The sequence below is a fragment of the Henckelia pumila genome, chromosome 1 (assembly GCF_033568475.1).
Source record: "Henckelia pumila isolate YLH828 chromosome 1, ASM3356847v2, whole genome shotgun sequence".
NCBI classification, from domain to species: Eukaryota; Viridiplantae; Streptophyta; class Magnoliopsida; order Lamiales; family Gesneriaceae; genus Henckelia; species Henckelia pumila.
In genome coordinates, this window is record NC_133120.1 from 109,870,394 (window position 1) to 109,887,653 (window position 17,260).

Consider the following 17,260-nt stretch of genomic DNA (forward strand, 5'->3'; position numbering starts at 1 on the left):
TTATACCTGGCTCTCAAAAAAAATTCCAACGTATTTTTTCTATAATTATAGGGTATGTTACCATTTTGATGACAATATATGTTCCATTATTTCTATGAATTTGGTTATCTCACTTGAATTTTGAACAAAACATTTCGATAAGCTATATATTGAAATTCTTTCAACATTTCTGTAGCATCCATACTATAAAATAATATATGCAATATTTATATTTAATAATCATCTACAATGAAAAAAATACATTATACTATCAAAAACTTATTTCGTAAACCTGATTTTCGTTTCAGTCTTCAACTCTAAAGATATTTTTCCAAAAAGTTCAGCACACTATCTATCCCAAAATAAGAAAACTTCATATTTTCGGTGATGCCAACAACTCTCACTTGTATTTTGAACCTAGTGAAAAAATGTTTCAAATATATGTTTCTTTAAATAATCGGTGTAAAATACACAAATTATGATATGCACGTGTGTTCCCTGAAAAATGGAGAAAATGTTATAATAAAATCGAAGATAGATTGAATATAAAAACAAATCACAAAAAGTTTATGTATACCTCAACATCTTAAAATATGCATTCCATCGTGAGATTTTGTTTGTCTTGATATGAAGGTAGATCGTAGAAATGTACTAACCGTAGTTTCATCGCTCAATGTCAATCTAAAAGGTCTAGTTCTCAGATCATTTTAAATAAAGGTATCATTTGCTTTGCAATTGAGTGTTAAATATTTTATTGAAATTTGAAATGTTAAATAATATTTTCTGCTCGTAAATAGTATTTATATAGTAAATGTCTTCAACCCAATATTGAAAATTCTTAATGAGTTTTGTTAAGTTTTATAATTTTTAATTGTGTTGGAATTGTTTTTTGAATTATAAAGATAAAATTGTCAATATTTTGGAAATCAGATATTGTATATTGATTAAAATATTTGAAAGTATTAAGCATGATTTTATTTTTGAATCTTTAAGAATGATTTTTTTATTTTTTTTTTCGAAATCAATGATTATGTATAGAATGTTGAAATCTCGGAGTTGAGATTTATACATATATATATATGGTAAATTAGAAACATTATGTTATCTATATTGACCATTTAAATGTTTATTGATTTCATATTCATACGGAAATTATATATATATATATATATATAATATTTTTGGTGTAATTTTAATATTTATCAATATTAATTTTTTTCATTTGAAAGATGGACGTTAATTTTAGTTCAAATTGGAAATATTATGTATTTCTCACACAAATATATAATTTTTTTTATACATTTTATTTGATTTGATGTTACTATGTTATGATAGATTACGTGACTAAAAGCTCGTTTGGTTTCATTAGACAATAAAGAAATAATGTTTTTTTTAAAAAAAAATTCTTTTATTAACTAAAATGTGTTTTATTTAAGCCAAAATAAGTATTTTTTAAAAATTATTTCAGTTTTTACTTTAAAAAGTGTTTTTAAAAGTCAACTTAAAAAAACACTTATTTTTACTTTAAAAAGTGTTTTTAAAAGTCAACTTAAAAAAACACTTATTTTTAAAAAAAATCTACTGAAATCAATGGACCCTAATTAAATAGTGAAAAAATATGAATATGTCATATAAACATATGCTATATATAAAAAAATAGCTTTAAATATACAAACTTCATTCGGAAATACAAATCAGGATTGATTTCTTAAATTTTAGATGTGTAATTGTCAATTTGAAAATGAAATATTGTGCATGTATATAAATATATGAAAGTATTAAGCGAGATTTTTTTAATCTAAAAAAATAATTTTTAATTTTTTTGGAAATCAATAATCATATATGGAATATACGAAATCATGGAATTCATTTTTAACTTCTTTGGAAATCAATAATCATATATGGAATACATGAAATCATGGAATTTAGATTTATAAATATATGGTAATTTAGCAACATTATTTTATCTATATATCAATCTATATTTATATATACGTGTATATATCATCTATGCATTATTTAAAAATTTATTTTTCACTTAATTATATGTAATTAATTAACATAATACTATTTCCGTTTTTGGCAATATGATTTTGACGGGATTTTGCCAAAAATGGCAAAAACTCAGTTATTTTATATATATATATATATATATATATATATATTTGGAGCAATGTTTTCAAAACCGGAACAAACCGACCGGTTCGACCGAAAACTTTAAAATTTAAAATTTTATTTAATATTTTATTATATATAATAAATGATTATTTGTAATTTGTACATTGTCGAAAATATTATTTTAGTACTATTAAAGTTTTTTTAATTACTTTATTTACTTTAAAAATGTATATAACTATAATTAATATTTTGAATATATTTATATCATTATTTATTTTTTAAACTATGATAAATATATATTTTTTCTATTTATATACATCTTTCAAGTTTTAAATATTAAAATATATTACTAATTATATTATTATATTACATAAACTGTATTTCGGTCCGATCATTCGGTTAAAACGGTCTGATCGATTGGACCGTATTTTCAAGATAGACCGGTTCGATTATAAAAATATTGATTTGGAAAACACTTTTTAAAAAATAATTTTCAAAAACATTTTATAAAAATTTTATCCAAGCAAATTGTTTATGTTTTTTTTACTTACAAAACAATAAAAAAGTTTATTAAAATATCCAAACAGGCAAACAGAACCTTAGTCATTACTCATTTCGAATTAACTTTTAGACTTATTCACTGGATCTTAACCCCATCACAAAACCCGTTCAACCAAGTTTAGACCGTCGGATACGGTGGCTCATTCCCATTCTCATTCCCATTCCTAAACCCATCGTCTCACTTGGATTTTGGACTGTATCCATTGGGCCTAGCGATGATTGTAATCATAATTCATATGGATTTCTACCTTATTAGCTGTTGAAAAAAATTGGATATTTTCATTTTCATTTTTTGTCGCATATTTTTTGATTTAATCTTCGTATAAATCAATGGACATTTGATTCATGTGAAATGGGTTTTACTTCGGAGTCAATTTTTTTTTATATTATTATTTTAAAGAAATTGTATTTTCGGATTTGGTGGAGTAATGTATGGTTTTTTATTCCAAAAAAAAATGTGGGATATTTGAGTTAAAACTGGAAGTTAAATTAAATAAGAGGCCGCAGATGTATATATATGTTGTGTGTGCAAAATCAATTAAGAGAGTATTTATATATATTTAGAATTTGACCAATATAAAAAAAGGTGTTGACTTAAGCATCGCTCTTTACTTTTATTATTTAATAGTAATAATCAATTTTCATGTGAAGGTAAGAAAATGTATATACCTTTTAACTTCCCCTGTTTCTCATACTAAATTTTTTGCTTAGCGACAGCCAGCAGGGCCAAATCCCAAGTTTCCACCAGCAACATCATACACCACTTCCAGTGTCTTCTGCTGAGTGTTTCCAAATATCCCAACATCAGTGGCGGCGTTGTTCGCCGCGAAAGCAAGGCACACTACAGATGGCTTCGCCACGATGAGGATCCCCTGTGGAGCCAAATCAACCACCACATTGCCGCCGAAGGTGAAAGCCACCTTTGGAACAGTCACGGCTCTGGAATTGCTCACGTCGAAGCAAGTGTCGAGGATCGAAAAGGCCGGTGCGCTCGGGTAGTACCTGCTCATTGCCTGCTTGAATGTCGAGCTCAGCACGCTGTACGCTCCGGGCGGGAGTCGTGTTATGACAGTCCCGGAGTCTATAATGGTTCCAGCAATCTTGAAAACGGATTGGCTGATGGGTAGCTGGCGACCGCCAACGGATATAGCGATTATATCGATGAAGTAGTAGGATGCGCCCCGCTGTGAGCTAGCGAACCGGGTGAATCTTACGTTCTTTAAAGGCGCACTTTTGCCTAGTGATAAGTGTCCTGTTAAGCTTGAAACTGATGGAAGGCAATAAGAGAAGTATTTGCCATATTTTGGAGGTGTTTGGGAGATTAGTGATAAAGGGCCTCTGCCTAAGCCTATTATCCCTGAAGTGCTGCCAAACAATCCTTCGTTGTATTGGCCACAGCCAAACAGGAAATTCGGTATCACATCAGTTGGTGACAGAGTCAGTTTATCGCTGCTAAAGTATCCGGCTGAGAAGGACGAATCGCCGTATTGCATCAAGTATATGCAAGTAGAGCCAGAGAGACAGTCGGGTTTGTGTCCTGTGGCCGATGCGAGTTGAGAGCATTTAGGGGAAGTGCATGATATATTCGAGTACGTTCTCGATGTCGAAGGGTTGAAGATTGGATCTTGTTGTTGGTAGCAAGACCGGATGCAGGGCTCGCACTGAGTCCACGTCAGGTCGCTACCGGTGTCGAAGATGAGGGACAGGGACCTTGCCGGGGTCCCAAGGCCAATGCTCACCACGTAGTTCGCGGAACGGAGGGTTTGGCCAGATTTCGCGGGTAGGTCGACTTTGTTTGTGTTCGATTTTGGAGCCAGTCGGGCATGGATCGAGTCCACTCTGGATTGATCGTCGGAAAAGATTTCGCTTAGGGATGGCACTGTGGCGGCGCTATCGTCTTTACCTTGTCGGAAACATGGACCGTGCCGGTGAAAAACTTTGAGCGTTGATTCCCTCTTGTTGAGACCTGTTTCATTACAGACATGAAAACTAAATCAACATATAGCAAATGTTGTTCAATTCTTGCCCAGATTTCACATTCAATGTCAATTTGTGCATGAATATATAAAACTAGTAAATAGAGGATAAAACATTTATAGAACATTAAAGTAAACATTTTCCCAATAAAATACGTAAGCCAAGGTTTTTGGATTTTTGCTCACCATATTTGTCCACTCCTAAAATAAGCTACATGTATAAAGTTTTATATTAGAATGCGCCTGATCCATCTAATGATTCTATTTGCTTGGCTATATCCGTTTGGTACACAATATTATTAATCTATATATAACTTATTTTATTTAATCTTGTATTTTTTCGTCGTCTTATTTATTCATCTATTAAATATTAATTTTACATCAATCAAATTATTGAATTTAAATTATTATATTACTCTTTGTAAATAATATTATTTATATTTTATTTAAAGTTACAAGGACAAAATGATCATTTAATATTTTTATATAAATTTAATCAATCAAATTAAATAAACTATAATGTATCAATGAAATCCAATAATATATTAATTATCATTATTTATTTATACATTATACTACTTGACTATGTATTATTTATTTTATCCATCAACCAAAAGGTACATACAAGTATATAACATTGCTCCCCTTCAAAGAGCAAATTTCTTCACCATTTCCTCTAAAAATTAAAAAAAAAAAAAAAAAGCAAATCTTCCTCCGTAATCAAGTTATTTTTTTAATAATTAATAGTTTTTACACCTCATGGTGATGCAATAAAATTTGATTATATATGTATTGTTTGGGTACCCACAAACTGGAAATTCGGTTTGAACTACAAAAAAATAAATAAATAAATAAATAAAATCTAATACACACAACTCTCTCATACAATCACTCGCCGATTTTCTGATCCCTCCTATATTTAGACCTGATTGTTATCAATAAGAATGCATAAAATCAAGACTAGAATATTGATCAACGTAGGAAAAAAAAAAGAGGAAATGTATAATTGCTTGATAAATGAATCTTCGATTCTGGTTCGTTAAAAAAAAAAAAAAAACGACCCTATGAAAAACCATCATGAACAAAACGAGACGGGTCGACTAAACTTATATGAAACTCACCGTTGATCTCGAATGTTGATTGATCACGTGATGGATGAACGATAGTCTACAAATGTAATCTTTCGATATATATACATGTATAAAAAATATATATATTTGAAGTCAAATATTTTCGTAAATTGTCCACGCTTATTTGGAATTAAGCATGGCTAGCTAAAACTTCGATATATATCATTATCACTGATGCAGGGACTGGAATTTCGAAACCATAAGCACATAAAACACACAGAATACAAAAAAAATATATAAATTAACATATATACTAAGAAGATATAAAAAATTAGGTAAAAGAAAATAATTGTGACCTTTGGTTGTCGGGGGATCAGTGCAGGCAGAAGCTGGTAAAAGGGAGCTTAATTGAACAGTGTGAAAATGGGTTTCAGAGGCAGATTTTGGCCCTTGCAAAGCATGAATTTGGTTTGAAAAACACCAAAGAAAAATGAGGAAAAGTGAAGGAAATGATTTCATAGTGAGAGTGATAGCTTGTGGACTTGTGATGGGATGTATTAGGTAAACTATCTTTCTTGTTTAAATAGAATTTATTTTAACAAAAACCCACGTCACCCGCTGTTGCAAATTAAGTGGTACTGTTATTGCTTATTCAATTCGAATTCGAATCATTTTCATTAATCAAAACTCGATTAATTTCTTATATGAGAAAGGAAAAGTAGTTTTGCAATTTTAGTTAGATTGAAATTGATGAGAAGGAAAAATATATAAAAACTTGATAAAAATCAAATAACCTAATGCAATAGTAGTAAGACAAATTAAACATGAAAGAAAAGTAAGTATATAATATATTTTTTTCTTAAATTCTTCGATTAATTTATGAATTTCTTACGCGACGTCTATTGCCCCCTATATACGTAAGATTAGTGGGTTGTACTGCCCCATTAGTGTGTTCATAATAGCATGCAATTTTTTGGTAGTGGTGGTGACATTTATATTAATATTAATTTGCCCATTATATATATACATGTTAATTCATATTTCTTTTTTCCCCCAATAAAAACATCACATCAAATACGCGTTTTGTTCCGCGTTTAATTATGGGAATGATTGGTGAAATCAAAACATTAACTATCAATCAATTTAATTTGTATAGCAATGCAAAGATGTATATATATATATATATAGACATATATAGAGAGAGAGGAAAATATCATTAATAAACACATCTTTGCATATATATATATATAGAGAGGAAAATATCATTAATAAACATATATATATATAGGGTAAATGATTTAAAAATCCCTACCAACCATTCAAACTTTATCTTTAACTCCCTGACCACAATTTTCTTTATTTCAACTTCCTAGTGGTCCCCATTTTTGAATTAAATATTATTTAGTAACTAATTCTTTGTACATGACATTTTTTAACCTATCGAACCAGTTCCGGCCATGCAAGACTATCAGTTACGCAAGGTTTCCAGCCGATATACTCCGAATTAGGGTCCAACATGCTTCCGTAAGATGAATTAAATTCAAATATCTCTTTGACCAAAATGTCGTCGGGTCATACCTGCCGAGTTTTACGAAGTGCTCCTCACACTCCAACCACGCAGTCGCAACAGATGGTTTTTGCACAAGCTCCTTCAACGACACCCAGCACAGCCTTAATTCGTTTTCTACCTTAAGGCGTATGCTATATAAATTTAATTATAAAATATGAGCATGAAAGAACGGGAGACTTTAGAAAATTTATTCAGACATGATATTATTACATAAATCAACTCCTTTAAAGAGGGGAAGACAACTTGTTTAGCTACTCATAGTAGCCTTGTTCTTTAAATACATAAAAGAAAACTTAATACAATAGAGAGAGAAATATTACAATAATTTATTTGTAAGAAAACTGAAGAAAATGATCGATGTCTTTAGCTTCCTCAAATGCCTGTATTTATAGCTGTAGTTCCACTCGTTTCACCGAGAAACTTCAAGGAATCTCACAGTTGTCTTGTATTTCTTTATGCCATTATTGATGGCATCTTTTAATAGTGGAGGAGGCAGTTGTCTTGAATTTTTTATGTCATTATTGATGGCATCTTTTACTAGTGGAGGAATCACATGTCTGCCACTTTATTTTGGCTTTATTCTCCTCACATGTCTGCTTTATTGTTGTCGGAGCATCTTTTGCTTTTGAAGTAGACCCCTGTGAAAATGCATCTTTGGTGGTCCTTGTCCACCTTTGCTTGTCTCGGAAAAATCCTTTCGATCTGTTCGGGGTCTAAAGGTTTTTCCAAATTCTGGCTCCTTCTGATTTGGGCATTCTGGGTTGAGATCTCATTTTTCCCGAAAGTGGACACCAAGGGTATTTCTTCAGTTTTAGGATCCTTGATAAATTTATGACTGTTTATATCAGGTCTCCTCAGCTTGATGAAATGAAAGGGTTCGTGTGATCCATTCACTGTTGGTTCTGGAGCTGCACTGAAAAAATATAACTCAAGCACATCTCCTCTGGACAAATGATCATTATTTGCCCATGTTTCTTGGACTGCTTCCTGGATCCATTTTGGTAACTGTGATATCTCCGGGAAGCTTGGTGACGTTGTATAAACTGAGGTCAAAGCCCCAAATTCATACCAAAGTTTTACATCTTTAGGATTGACATTGTTTTTTAGCCAAACTCTTGGATATATTCCTGCAACATCAACCCTGCAAGTGTTCGGGTTGATTTCATTCCTTGTATTCAATTTCTCCCACCTCTGTTGATAAACCTGGAATGGAGAAGTAATAGATGGATTAGTATCAATCTTAGATTTGCCCTTGTCAGTGTTGGGCCTAAGATTGATCTCTTCCTCTTTTACCCCATAGGCGGAGGGTTGACTTGATGAGTTATCCTCATCAATTGTTGCTTCATCCAGATCATCAAAGGCTGATGATGGATTAGCGCTTGTTTCTTGAGTTTTAGATTCCTCAACATCTTGTTTCACAACCGGTAGTTGTATTTCTTGTTCTTGTAAAACCAATGGTTTTAGCATATCTTGTTTATGAGAAACCAATGGTTTCTCTATAGGCTTCATAATTGGCCCTTGAATAGCAGCCCATAGTTGTGTTTGAGCTTGCATACATCCTGTAATTCTATTAGATACTTTGATCCGATTAGCTTGTTGTAACCTGTCGGCCATTTCAGCATTAATGGCTAACTGGTTGAACTCGTTTTGAAGCAACCCAAGGTGTTTCCTGAGATGCCTCTGCATTTTCATGATGGAATCCACGTCACTGCCTTCCATCTCTTGTTAAGAAATCTGCAAGAATATTTTCATGAGATTTAATAATAACAATATCAAAAATATAATTTTGACATAATGATTGCCATCTTAATAACCTAGCTTTCTCAGGTTTAGATTCAATCTTATTTTTTAAGAAAGCTTTTACCTGGGTGTTATCAACCTTCAGATTGAATTTTTTAGCAAGTAAAAATAATGAACATTTTTCAAAAGCCCTTTTAACCGCATAAAATTCCTTCTCGTTGATATGCCATCTAATGGCCTCAGATTCTGAAAAAAGACCGCTACAGTATCTGCATGGTTTTTCCCCATCTGGAGTGATCTTGGTAAGGACTGCTGCCCACCAATCGTTGCTGGCATCCGTAAATAATACCAGATCATCTTCTACGGGTATAGCCATTTTTGGGAGATTCTTACATATCTCTTTTAATTGGTTTACCCCTTTAATATGGTCATCGGTCCATATAAACCTAGCATCCTTTTTTAACAAAGGACTGAACACCTTTCTGTACATTGCTAGATTGTTAATGAACATCCCTGCAAAATTAACTACTCCAAGAAAACTCTGGAGTTGTTTTACATCTTTGAGTTTATTTGAAAAATTCTTTACCTTTTCCACAATATGGGGTTGTAGAATTATTTCAGTTCATCAATCTCAATACCGAGGAATTCAATTTTCCTTGTTGCTATGACTGCTTTCTTTTCAGATAACACCAGTCTTTCTTGTTTACAAATTTTAGAGAAAATCTCTAAGTGTTTAACGTGTTCGTCTATATTTTTTGATGCTATAAGAATATCATCAATATAAACAAACATAAAGTTGAAGTAATCTTTAAAAAGATTATCCATCTTTTTTTGAAATATCTGTGGCGCATTAGCCAATCCCATAGGAATAACTTCCCAAATATAATGTCCTTGTGGAGTAGAGAAGGCTGTGAATTTCTTACTTCCTTCTTCCATTCGAATCTGGTAAAATCCAAACTTACAATCAAATTTTGAGAATACTTTAGCATTTCGTACACAGCTAATTAGGTGTTCTCTACTCGGTATGAAATACCCATCAAACTCCAAGATTTTATTAATACCTTGGTAGTTGATAACTAACCTGGGTTTCCCTCTTTTAATTTCACCATGATTTTAACCAGAAATCCTGGGCTGCTATATGGTGAAACTCCTTCTTTGATTAGACCAAGGTCCAAATATTCCTTGATAATTATTCTCATATCCCTTTGATCTGTTATGTTCATCGGGATAGGCTTATATCTGACGAATTCATACTCTTTGCCTTCCTTTAGAGTAAGGCTGACTTTGAGTTGATTTCTATCCCACCATGCCAAAGGATGCTCGTTGTAACTTTCTTTGAGCCTCTTTTTGACATCTTTAAGGGATACCTTATTCTCTAACTCTATATCTATGTGATTTAGAGTTACCTTGAGAAGCTCCATATCATCTGTTTGGAGTTCTTGTTCTGTTGTTATTTTCAACATGGTTTCTCCAAACCTTCTTGGATCTTTCATTTTTGGGTGAAAAAGTTGTCCTTTATCACCATGCTGGCTGCGAAATATTATCGGCAATTGTCGATAAAAAGCAACCTTGAGTCTTTGAACGATAATTTTATGATCATAAATTGTAGTGAACATAAGTCTTCTTGACTAATTGTCTTGTGTGTACTTCTTAAACATTTGTAAGAAGTTATTTCCTAACAGGATATCAGCTCCTGTATCATGAAAATAGATTGGTGGTGTCTTTACCTTGTACCAAGGTGTCTGATCTGCTCCTTCCATAAGGATCTTTGCTTGTTTTATTCCTTTGCAAAGAATTAAAATTCTTCGAGAGAAATCTCGTCCAGCAATTTTTGGCAATTCTTCTTCACATTCTTCAGGGAAGACTCCTCTTTTTGCTGTACAAATTCCTGCTCTCGAATCAATATAAGCTGCAAAGTATTCAACCTTATATTGTTCATACAACATTCCTATCGGAATGTATATGGAGAAAAGACTTTTTGTTATTTTTTAAAGGGATTACTAAATGGCCCTGCCATTTTTAACAGACTGTGTTGTAACTCAGTTATCCGATTAAGACTATTCACCTTTAGTCTTCTTAAAGCTTCAGAAGGTAGAGTATGGTTAATCCTTTCTACCTCTTCAATGCGTTCTAGTAAATCATGTTCATGACTTACTAATTTCAACAGTTTCTTATTCCTTTTTTTGTAAACAGAATTTTCGAATCTGATTAAGGGATTGTCCCTTATCCAATTCTCTTGGTTTTTCATATCGTAGAATTTTTATTGAATCCTCCAAGTCTTCTCTTTTGCCATGAACTCTATTCCTTTTTCAAGGCGTTTCCATGGTTTATGGTCCTCCAGAAATTCTAGGCCAAGAATGATCTGATCCATTTCTTTTCCTGGAATTCCACAGATTTGAACTTTCAATTCTCCAATATTTATCACTCCTTGGTAAGTTCCTTTTTCTTGTTGTTCCAAATAGTAAATCGAGTTACAAGGGAACTGATTTTGATGGCTTGTAATTTCGAATACTATTTTCACTTCTTTCCATCCTTCTGGAGATCTAAGTTTTCCTATTATAGAAAACTCCTTTTCTTCTGATGGAATTTCTTGAATAGGAGATTTGTCCCATCTTCTACTTGTCATTTGGTCTCCTTGAAACGATAAACTTCGAGGTTCTATTTTAAGATCTCTGTATAGAATAGGTCTGTCTTGAATTTGAATGTCTGTTTCCTGTATTAAAGGAAACTCAATTCTTTCCGGGTATATTGCATGAGCAACTTTCCCAAATATCTCTTGAATTTTAATGAACTCGTTTCTAATAAATAATTCAGAATGGTGAGTATTAGAAAGAGCATATGAAATTTGATATGTAATAGAATATGGCCTATTACCTTTCTTCATTAGTCTTTTTTTCTTGAAGTTTTGATGCAACGTCAAGGCTCGACTAAAATCTCTATCAGCTAAATTGTAGACTATTCTTGCATAAATAACTCCCACAATTTTTTCTGCGCACAAATTTCCCGAGATAGTTCCTAGAACCGCATCTTGTATATTTCCCATCCTTTCATCGCATACTACGATATCTATGGGTGAATCTATTCCTTCTTTAAAAGTAGCTTTGATCATAATCTGGATTGCTCCAATATGAATCCAAGACATTGTCTTTGCTACTTCTGCTTTTAATTTCTGTAATTCCTCTCGAATTTCTTCAAAGGGAATTAACTGCATCTCAATTTGATTACTGGTTAATTCCATAGAAATCGCCATTTCCCTTCTAGATACCTTATAAATCAAATTATGTCTTCTTTGTCTTAGCCCTAGATTTCCTAAGACTCTTTTAACTTGTCCTGCCGAAAATCCTTGGTACTTCTGTAGTGTTGGATTTTCTCTCATAATCCTTTGGACCATATTATGAGATATCGTGGTTTGACTAAAGAACGCAGCCAAACTTTCATGTGTTTCATGTCGAAACACCTACTCTTTACTCTGATTCTGATTCTGATTCATCCTCAGAAACTTCTTGAGCAAATAATATCTCTTCTTCGTATATTCTTTCATTTGAGGGGATATCCTAAAATTGATATACTTGGACTAGATCTTGAAAGAAAACCGCATCATCCATATCTGTGCTGCTTCAAAGAGTTTGACTCTTTTTTCTCGTTTTTTGGACAATTTGTAGATATATGTCCTCTTGCTCCACATGTCCAGCAGATGCAATCCTTGAAACTTTCACTTGCCCTTGTATGAGTTTTTCTGAAAGTTCTTCTTGATGGTGTTCTTACACGGCTTTGTGATGAGCCTGTTGCTGGTGACGTTCTTGTAGGTTCATTTCTTCTACCTGATTTATAGGATCTGGTCTTTTGTTTGGACCAAAATGTTCTTGGTTTCCAAGAACTCTTCATTCTTTTATTATAGGGATTATTTCTGAATTTTTTCCTTTTAAATCCCTGTGATCTGTTTCCAATGATCGTTGAAAGATCATTTTCTCTACAACACAAAGGTGTACGCTTATCTATACCCCTTATTTTCTTGTATTTCTTTTGTAATGCTGCCATATGGCACCATTCTGCCAATTTTCCTTTCAAAAAGGACGCGCGTCTTGCCAATGTATCAAGATTATCTGGAACGTATTCTTTAATCAGCATTTCTCTTCAGGGACTTGGCATTTTTGCGAAAAATAGCTGAATAGCTACATTTTCCTCGACTCCCGAATTCCATCTGTATTTAGTGAATAACATAATGTATTCATCAACTAAACAGATATCATGTAACTCGAGGCTATACAGAGCTTGAGTATATCTTCTCTTTTTCTCTGTATCTTGATTATTGAAATAGTCTACCCCTATGAATTGTGCTTTAAATAGGGTGGCCATTCTTTCTCCAATCTCGCTGAGGGATTCTCCTGCTAAGATTGATTCCTTCGTATCTGGCATAGTCATCTCCCATGCGATCTTGACAGATCCCATTAGACTCATTTCTAGAAGTTTAATGAATCCTTCTTTATTGAGATCTAATGTCCCTGCTGCAATTCTCATAGCTGACGTCCAATCATCTATAAGATCTTCTCTGTTTTTGAAGTCCAAAACATCAAGGTTTAACATAACCCCATAAGAATGTATCGGGTCTAAAACAGTTTTACCATAAGGAGTTTGATGTAATGGTATTTTACTCCTTCTTGATCTGGTTCCTCTTGGATGTGAATTTTCTCCAACATGGAACTCACTATGTGGTTCTTCTGGTTTTACCACATATCTTGGGGGATTTCCCATGGGTTTTTCACCCTCAAGGGAATTCATTTTTAGATCTACAACTTTGAGATTCGCAAAAGAATCCGCAAGATCTTGTAGATCCTCGAGATTTAATCTTTCTAAAGTAGTCATCAGATAGTGTTTTTATCTGATACTGCTTTTATAAGATTAATCATCATTTCATCATTAGTTAAAGGTTTTTGAACCATTTTGGTTTTACCTTTCTGATGTAACATAGGTTCGGTACCAAACGAGAGTGATAACCTTCCTCCTGTATTTTCTTTTTTAGAACCAGAAGTATGTTCTAGGTTTAGGATTTTATTTTGAAGATCTTTTAGAGTTTCAAGAATTTCTTCAATTTGGCGAGGTATTTCATACAGCTGATTGCTGTAATATTGTATCGTCTTTTGAATTTCTCTAAGATCTCCGGAGAGTTTAGAGGAATCTGGGGTAATCTCTAAAAATTGAGAGTTAGAAATCATTTTTCTTTATCTCTTCAAAATTGAGAGCATTAGTAGCAACCTGTTGTAAGTAATCTATTGTGAATAGATTAACTTGTTTATAGGATTTCATATGAATAAAATCCTCTTGATTCAAACCTTCGTTTGAAGTCATCTTTTTGTAAAATCTTCTCCTCAACAAAAAAAAGCATGAATTAACGAATAATATTATGTCTGAATAATTAACCTAAGACTTTGATACCATTTTTGCACATAATTCTTTATACTGCAAATGAGCACAAAATCTCCAAATTCAAGCATAAAACCTTTACAAGTTAAAGCATAGAACCTATAGATTTTAAGCATAGATTAGCATAAATCCAGCACAAGAATTAAATATTAAAATATTCAAGTTTGGTGGTCCTAGGGAGTTATAGTAAATAATCTTTTGCCTAGGGAGTCATAATAAAGTTAGGAAGGGTATTAGGGATTTTAGGACAATTCACTCATATATATATATATATATATATATATAAAAATTATAATACATGCAAGTCATCATTATATCTTTGGAAAACAAAAACACACACACACACAACATTTTACTTGTCTGTTCTAAATATAAATATTACATTTTGTTTTTTTATATGTCTAAGATATATAGTCTGCTTTTCATATATACTTAATATTATTTTCTCTATTTTTTAAATATATTTTTATTATCAAATATATCAACTAATTTTTATTATCATATTAAAAACAATTTAAAAATAACGGATATTATAATAAATATTATATTTATATATTCAATTATTCTTCAGAAAAGGTATAATTTATCATAAGATTTATATCGATATAAGATCTATCAATATTCATGAAAAATATAAACAATTTATTTTTGAAAATTATTGATTAGTTTTTTCAAAAATCATTAATAATATCAATAAAGATATATCTATATATATTCATGTAGAATATTGATATAAAATGTAGAGATTTTTTCAATACGTTTTGAACAATATTAAATAAGATTTATTGATTTAAAATATCCATGTTTCTCGAAACAATGTATATTATAATAAATTTTATATTAATATATTCAATTATGTTTCAGAAAATGTATAATTAATAAAATTTATATCGATATAAGATCTCAATATTCATGAAGAATATTGACAAAATATAAACAATCTATCAATAATTTTGAAAATTATTGATTAGGTTTATCAACAATCATTAATAATATCAATAAAGATATATCGATAAATATTCATGTAGAATGTTGATTTAAAATCTAAAGATTTTTAAATATGTCTTGAACAATATTAAATAAGATTTATTGATTTTAAATATTCATGTTTCTCGAACAACGCATATTATAATAAATATTATATTTATATATTCAATTATATTCCATAAAATGTATAATTCATAAGTTTTATATCGATATAAGATCTATCAATACTCATGAAAAATATTGACAAAATATAAACAATCTATCAATATTTTTGAAAATTATTGATTAGGTTTATCAACAATCATGAATAATATCAATAAACATATATCTATATATATTAATGTAGAATATTGATTTAAAATCTAAAAGTGAATAAAATGTAAATTTTGAGTTATAATAAAAATTAAGCTACAAATTTAAAATATAAAAAATAATTAAAACATCAAATTTTTTATAATTAATAATGAATTAATTATAATAAATAATTATTGTTATTTTCAATTTATGATCAATAAAATATTATAAGTTTTTGTCGTGTAGTATAATAAGTTTTTATTTAAAAAATTAATTAATATGATTTTAATTCTCGTGAGATTTTGTAATTAAAATTCAAAGAAATATGAAAAATAAAATTTTTATTTTATTTTATTTTAAAAGGGTGTATTGGTTCTTAAAAATAGAAAAAATATGTTTGTATATATATTATTTTTAATGATGATTTAATTGATGGGTGATCCTTTTTTAAAGCGGGCAATGGGGCCCCTGCTACTTCCGATCTTATACATTATAATGAAGCGATATTATAAGAATAATCCGGTTATATTAAGATGGCCATTATACGCCCTTTCCTATTATTATTGCCAACAAGAAGATACGTCTCAACCCCAAGGTCATTCCGTATGGAGCCGTCGTTTTTATTAATCCCGTCCCCTACTTCTTCATCCCGACTCCCTAGTCGGAAATGGAGTGCAGCCACCGTCCTCCTGCATCCGGGGTCTTTGTATCAGATCTAATATAACTAATATTTATGTGGCTAGTGTATAGACTATTTTAATATAAATGAAATAAATGTGAAAATGTCCATCCAAATATTTATGTTCAACTAAATACAATTATGGAAATTTTATTGTTGTACATTTGCCTTTAATTATTGTACTTAATAAAATTCCATGGAGTTTTTAAAAGTTCATAGACATTTTGAATACCTTTAAACTTTTGTAGAGTTTCTAAAAGTCAAGTTTGAATACCACATGACTTTTTAAAATTCTACAAATGTTCATCTTGAATACCACTAAACTTTTGTGGAGTATGTAAAAGTTTACATTGAATACCTCTAGACTTTTAAACTCCATAAAAGTCATTAAAAGTATACAACCAATACACCCCCTAAATATTTTTAAATATGTCTTGAACAATATTAATAAGATTTATTAATTTTAAATATTCATGTTTCTCGAAGAATAGATATTTTAATAAATATTATATTTATATATTCAATTATGTTCCAAAAAAAGTATAATTCATAATATTTATATTGAAATAAGATCTATCAATATTAATGAAGAATATTGAAAAAATATAAACAATCTATCAATATTTTTGAAAATTATTGATTAGATTTATCACCAATTATGAATAATATCAATAAATATATATCTATATATATTCATGTAGAATATTGATTTAAAATCTAAAGATTTTCAATATGTTTTGATCAATATTAAATAAGATCCATTGATTTTAAATATTCATATTTCTCAAAAAACGCATATTATATTTATATATTCAATTATGTTCCAGAAAAGGTATAATTAATGAGATTTATATCGATATAATAT

General features: G+C 30.7%; 1 protein-coding gene across 1 annotated transcript; it reads right to left on the minus strand.

Moving 5' to 3' along the window:
• Positions 1-3,286: 3,286 nt before the first annotated feature.
• On the minus strand, positions 3,287-6,238 carry LOC140875782 (aspartyl protease family protein At5g10770-like). The gene is made up of 2 exons (XM_073279567.1): positions 6,061-6,238; positions 3,287-4,624 (listed from the first exon to the last, which is right to left on the minus strand). The coding sequence occupies exons 1-2, from the start codon at positions 6,221-6,223 to the stop codon at positions 3,366-3,368; spliced, it is 1,422 nt and encodes a 473-aa protein (XP_073135668.1). The 5' UTR covers positions 6,224-6,238; the 3' UTR covers positions 3,287-3,365.
• Positions 6,239-17,260: the final 11,022 nt, after the last annotated feature.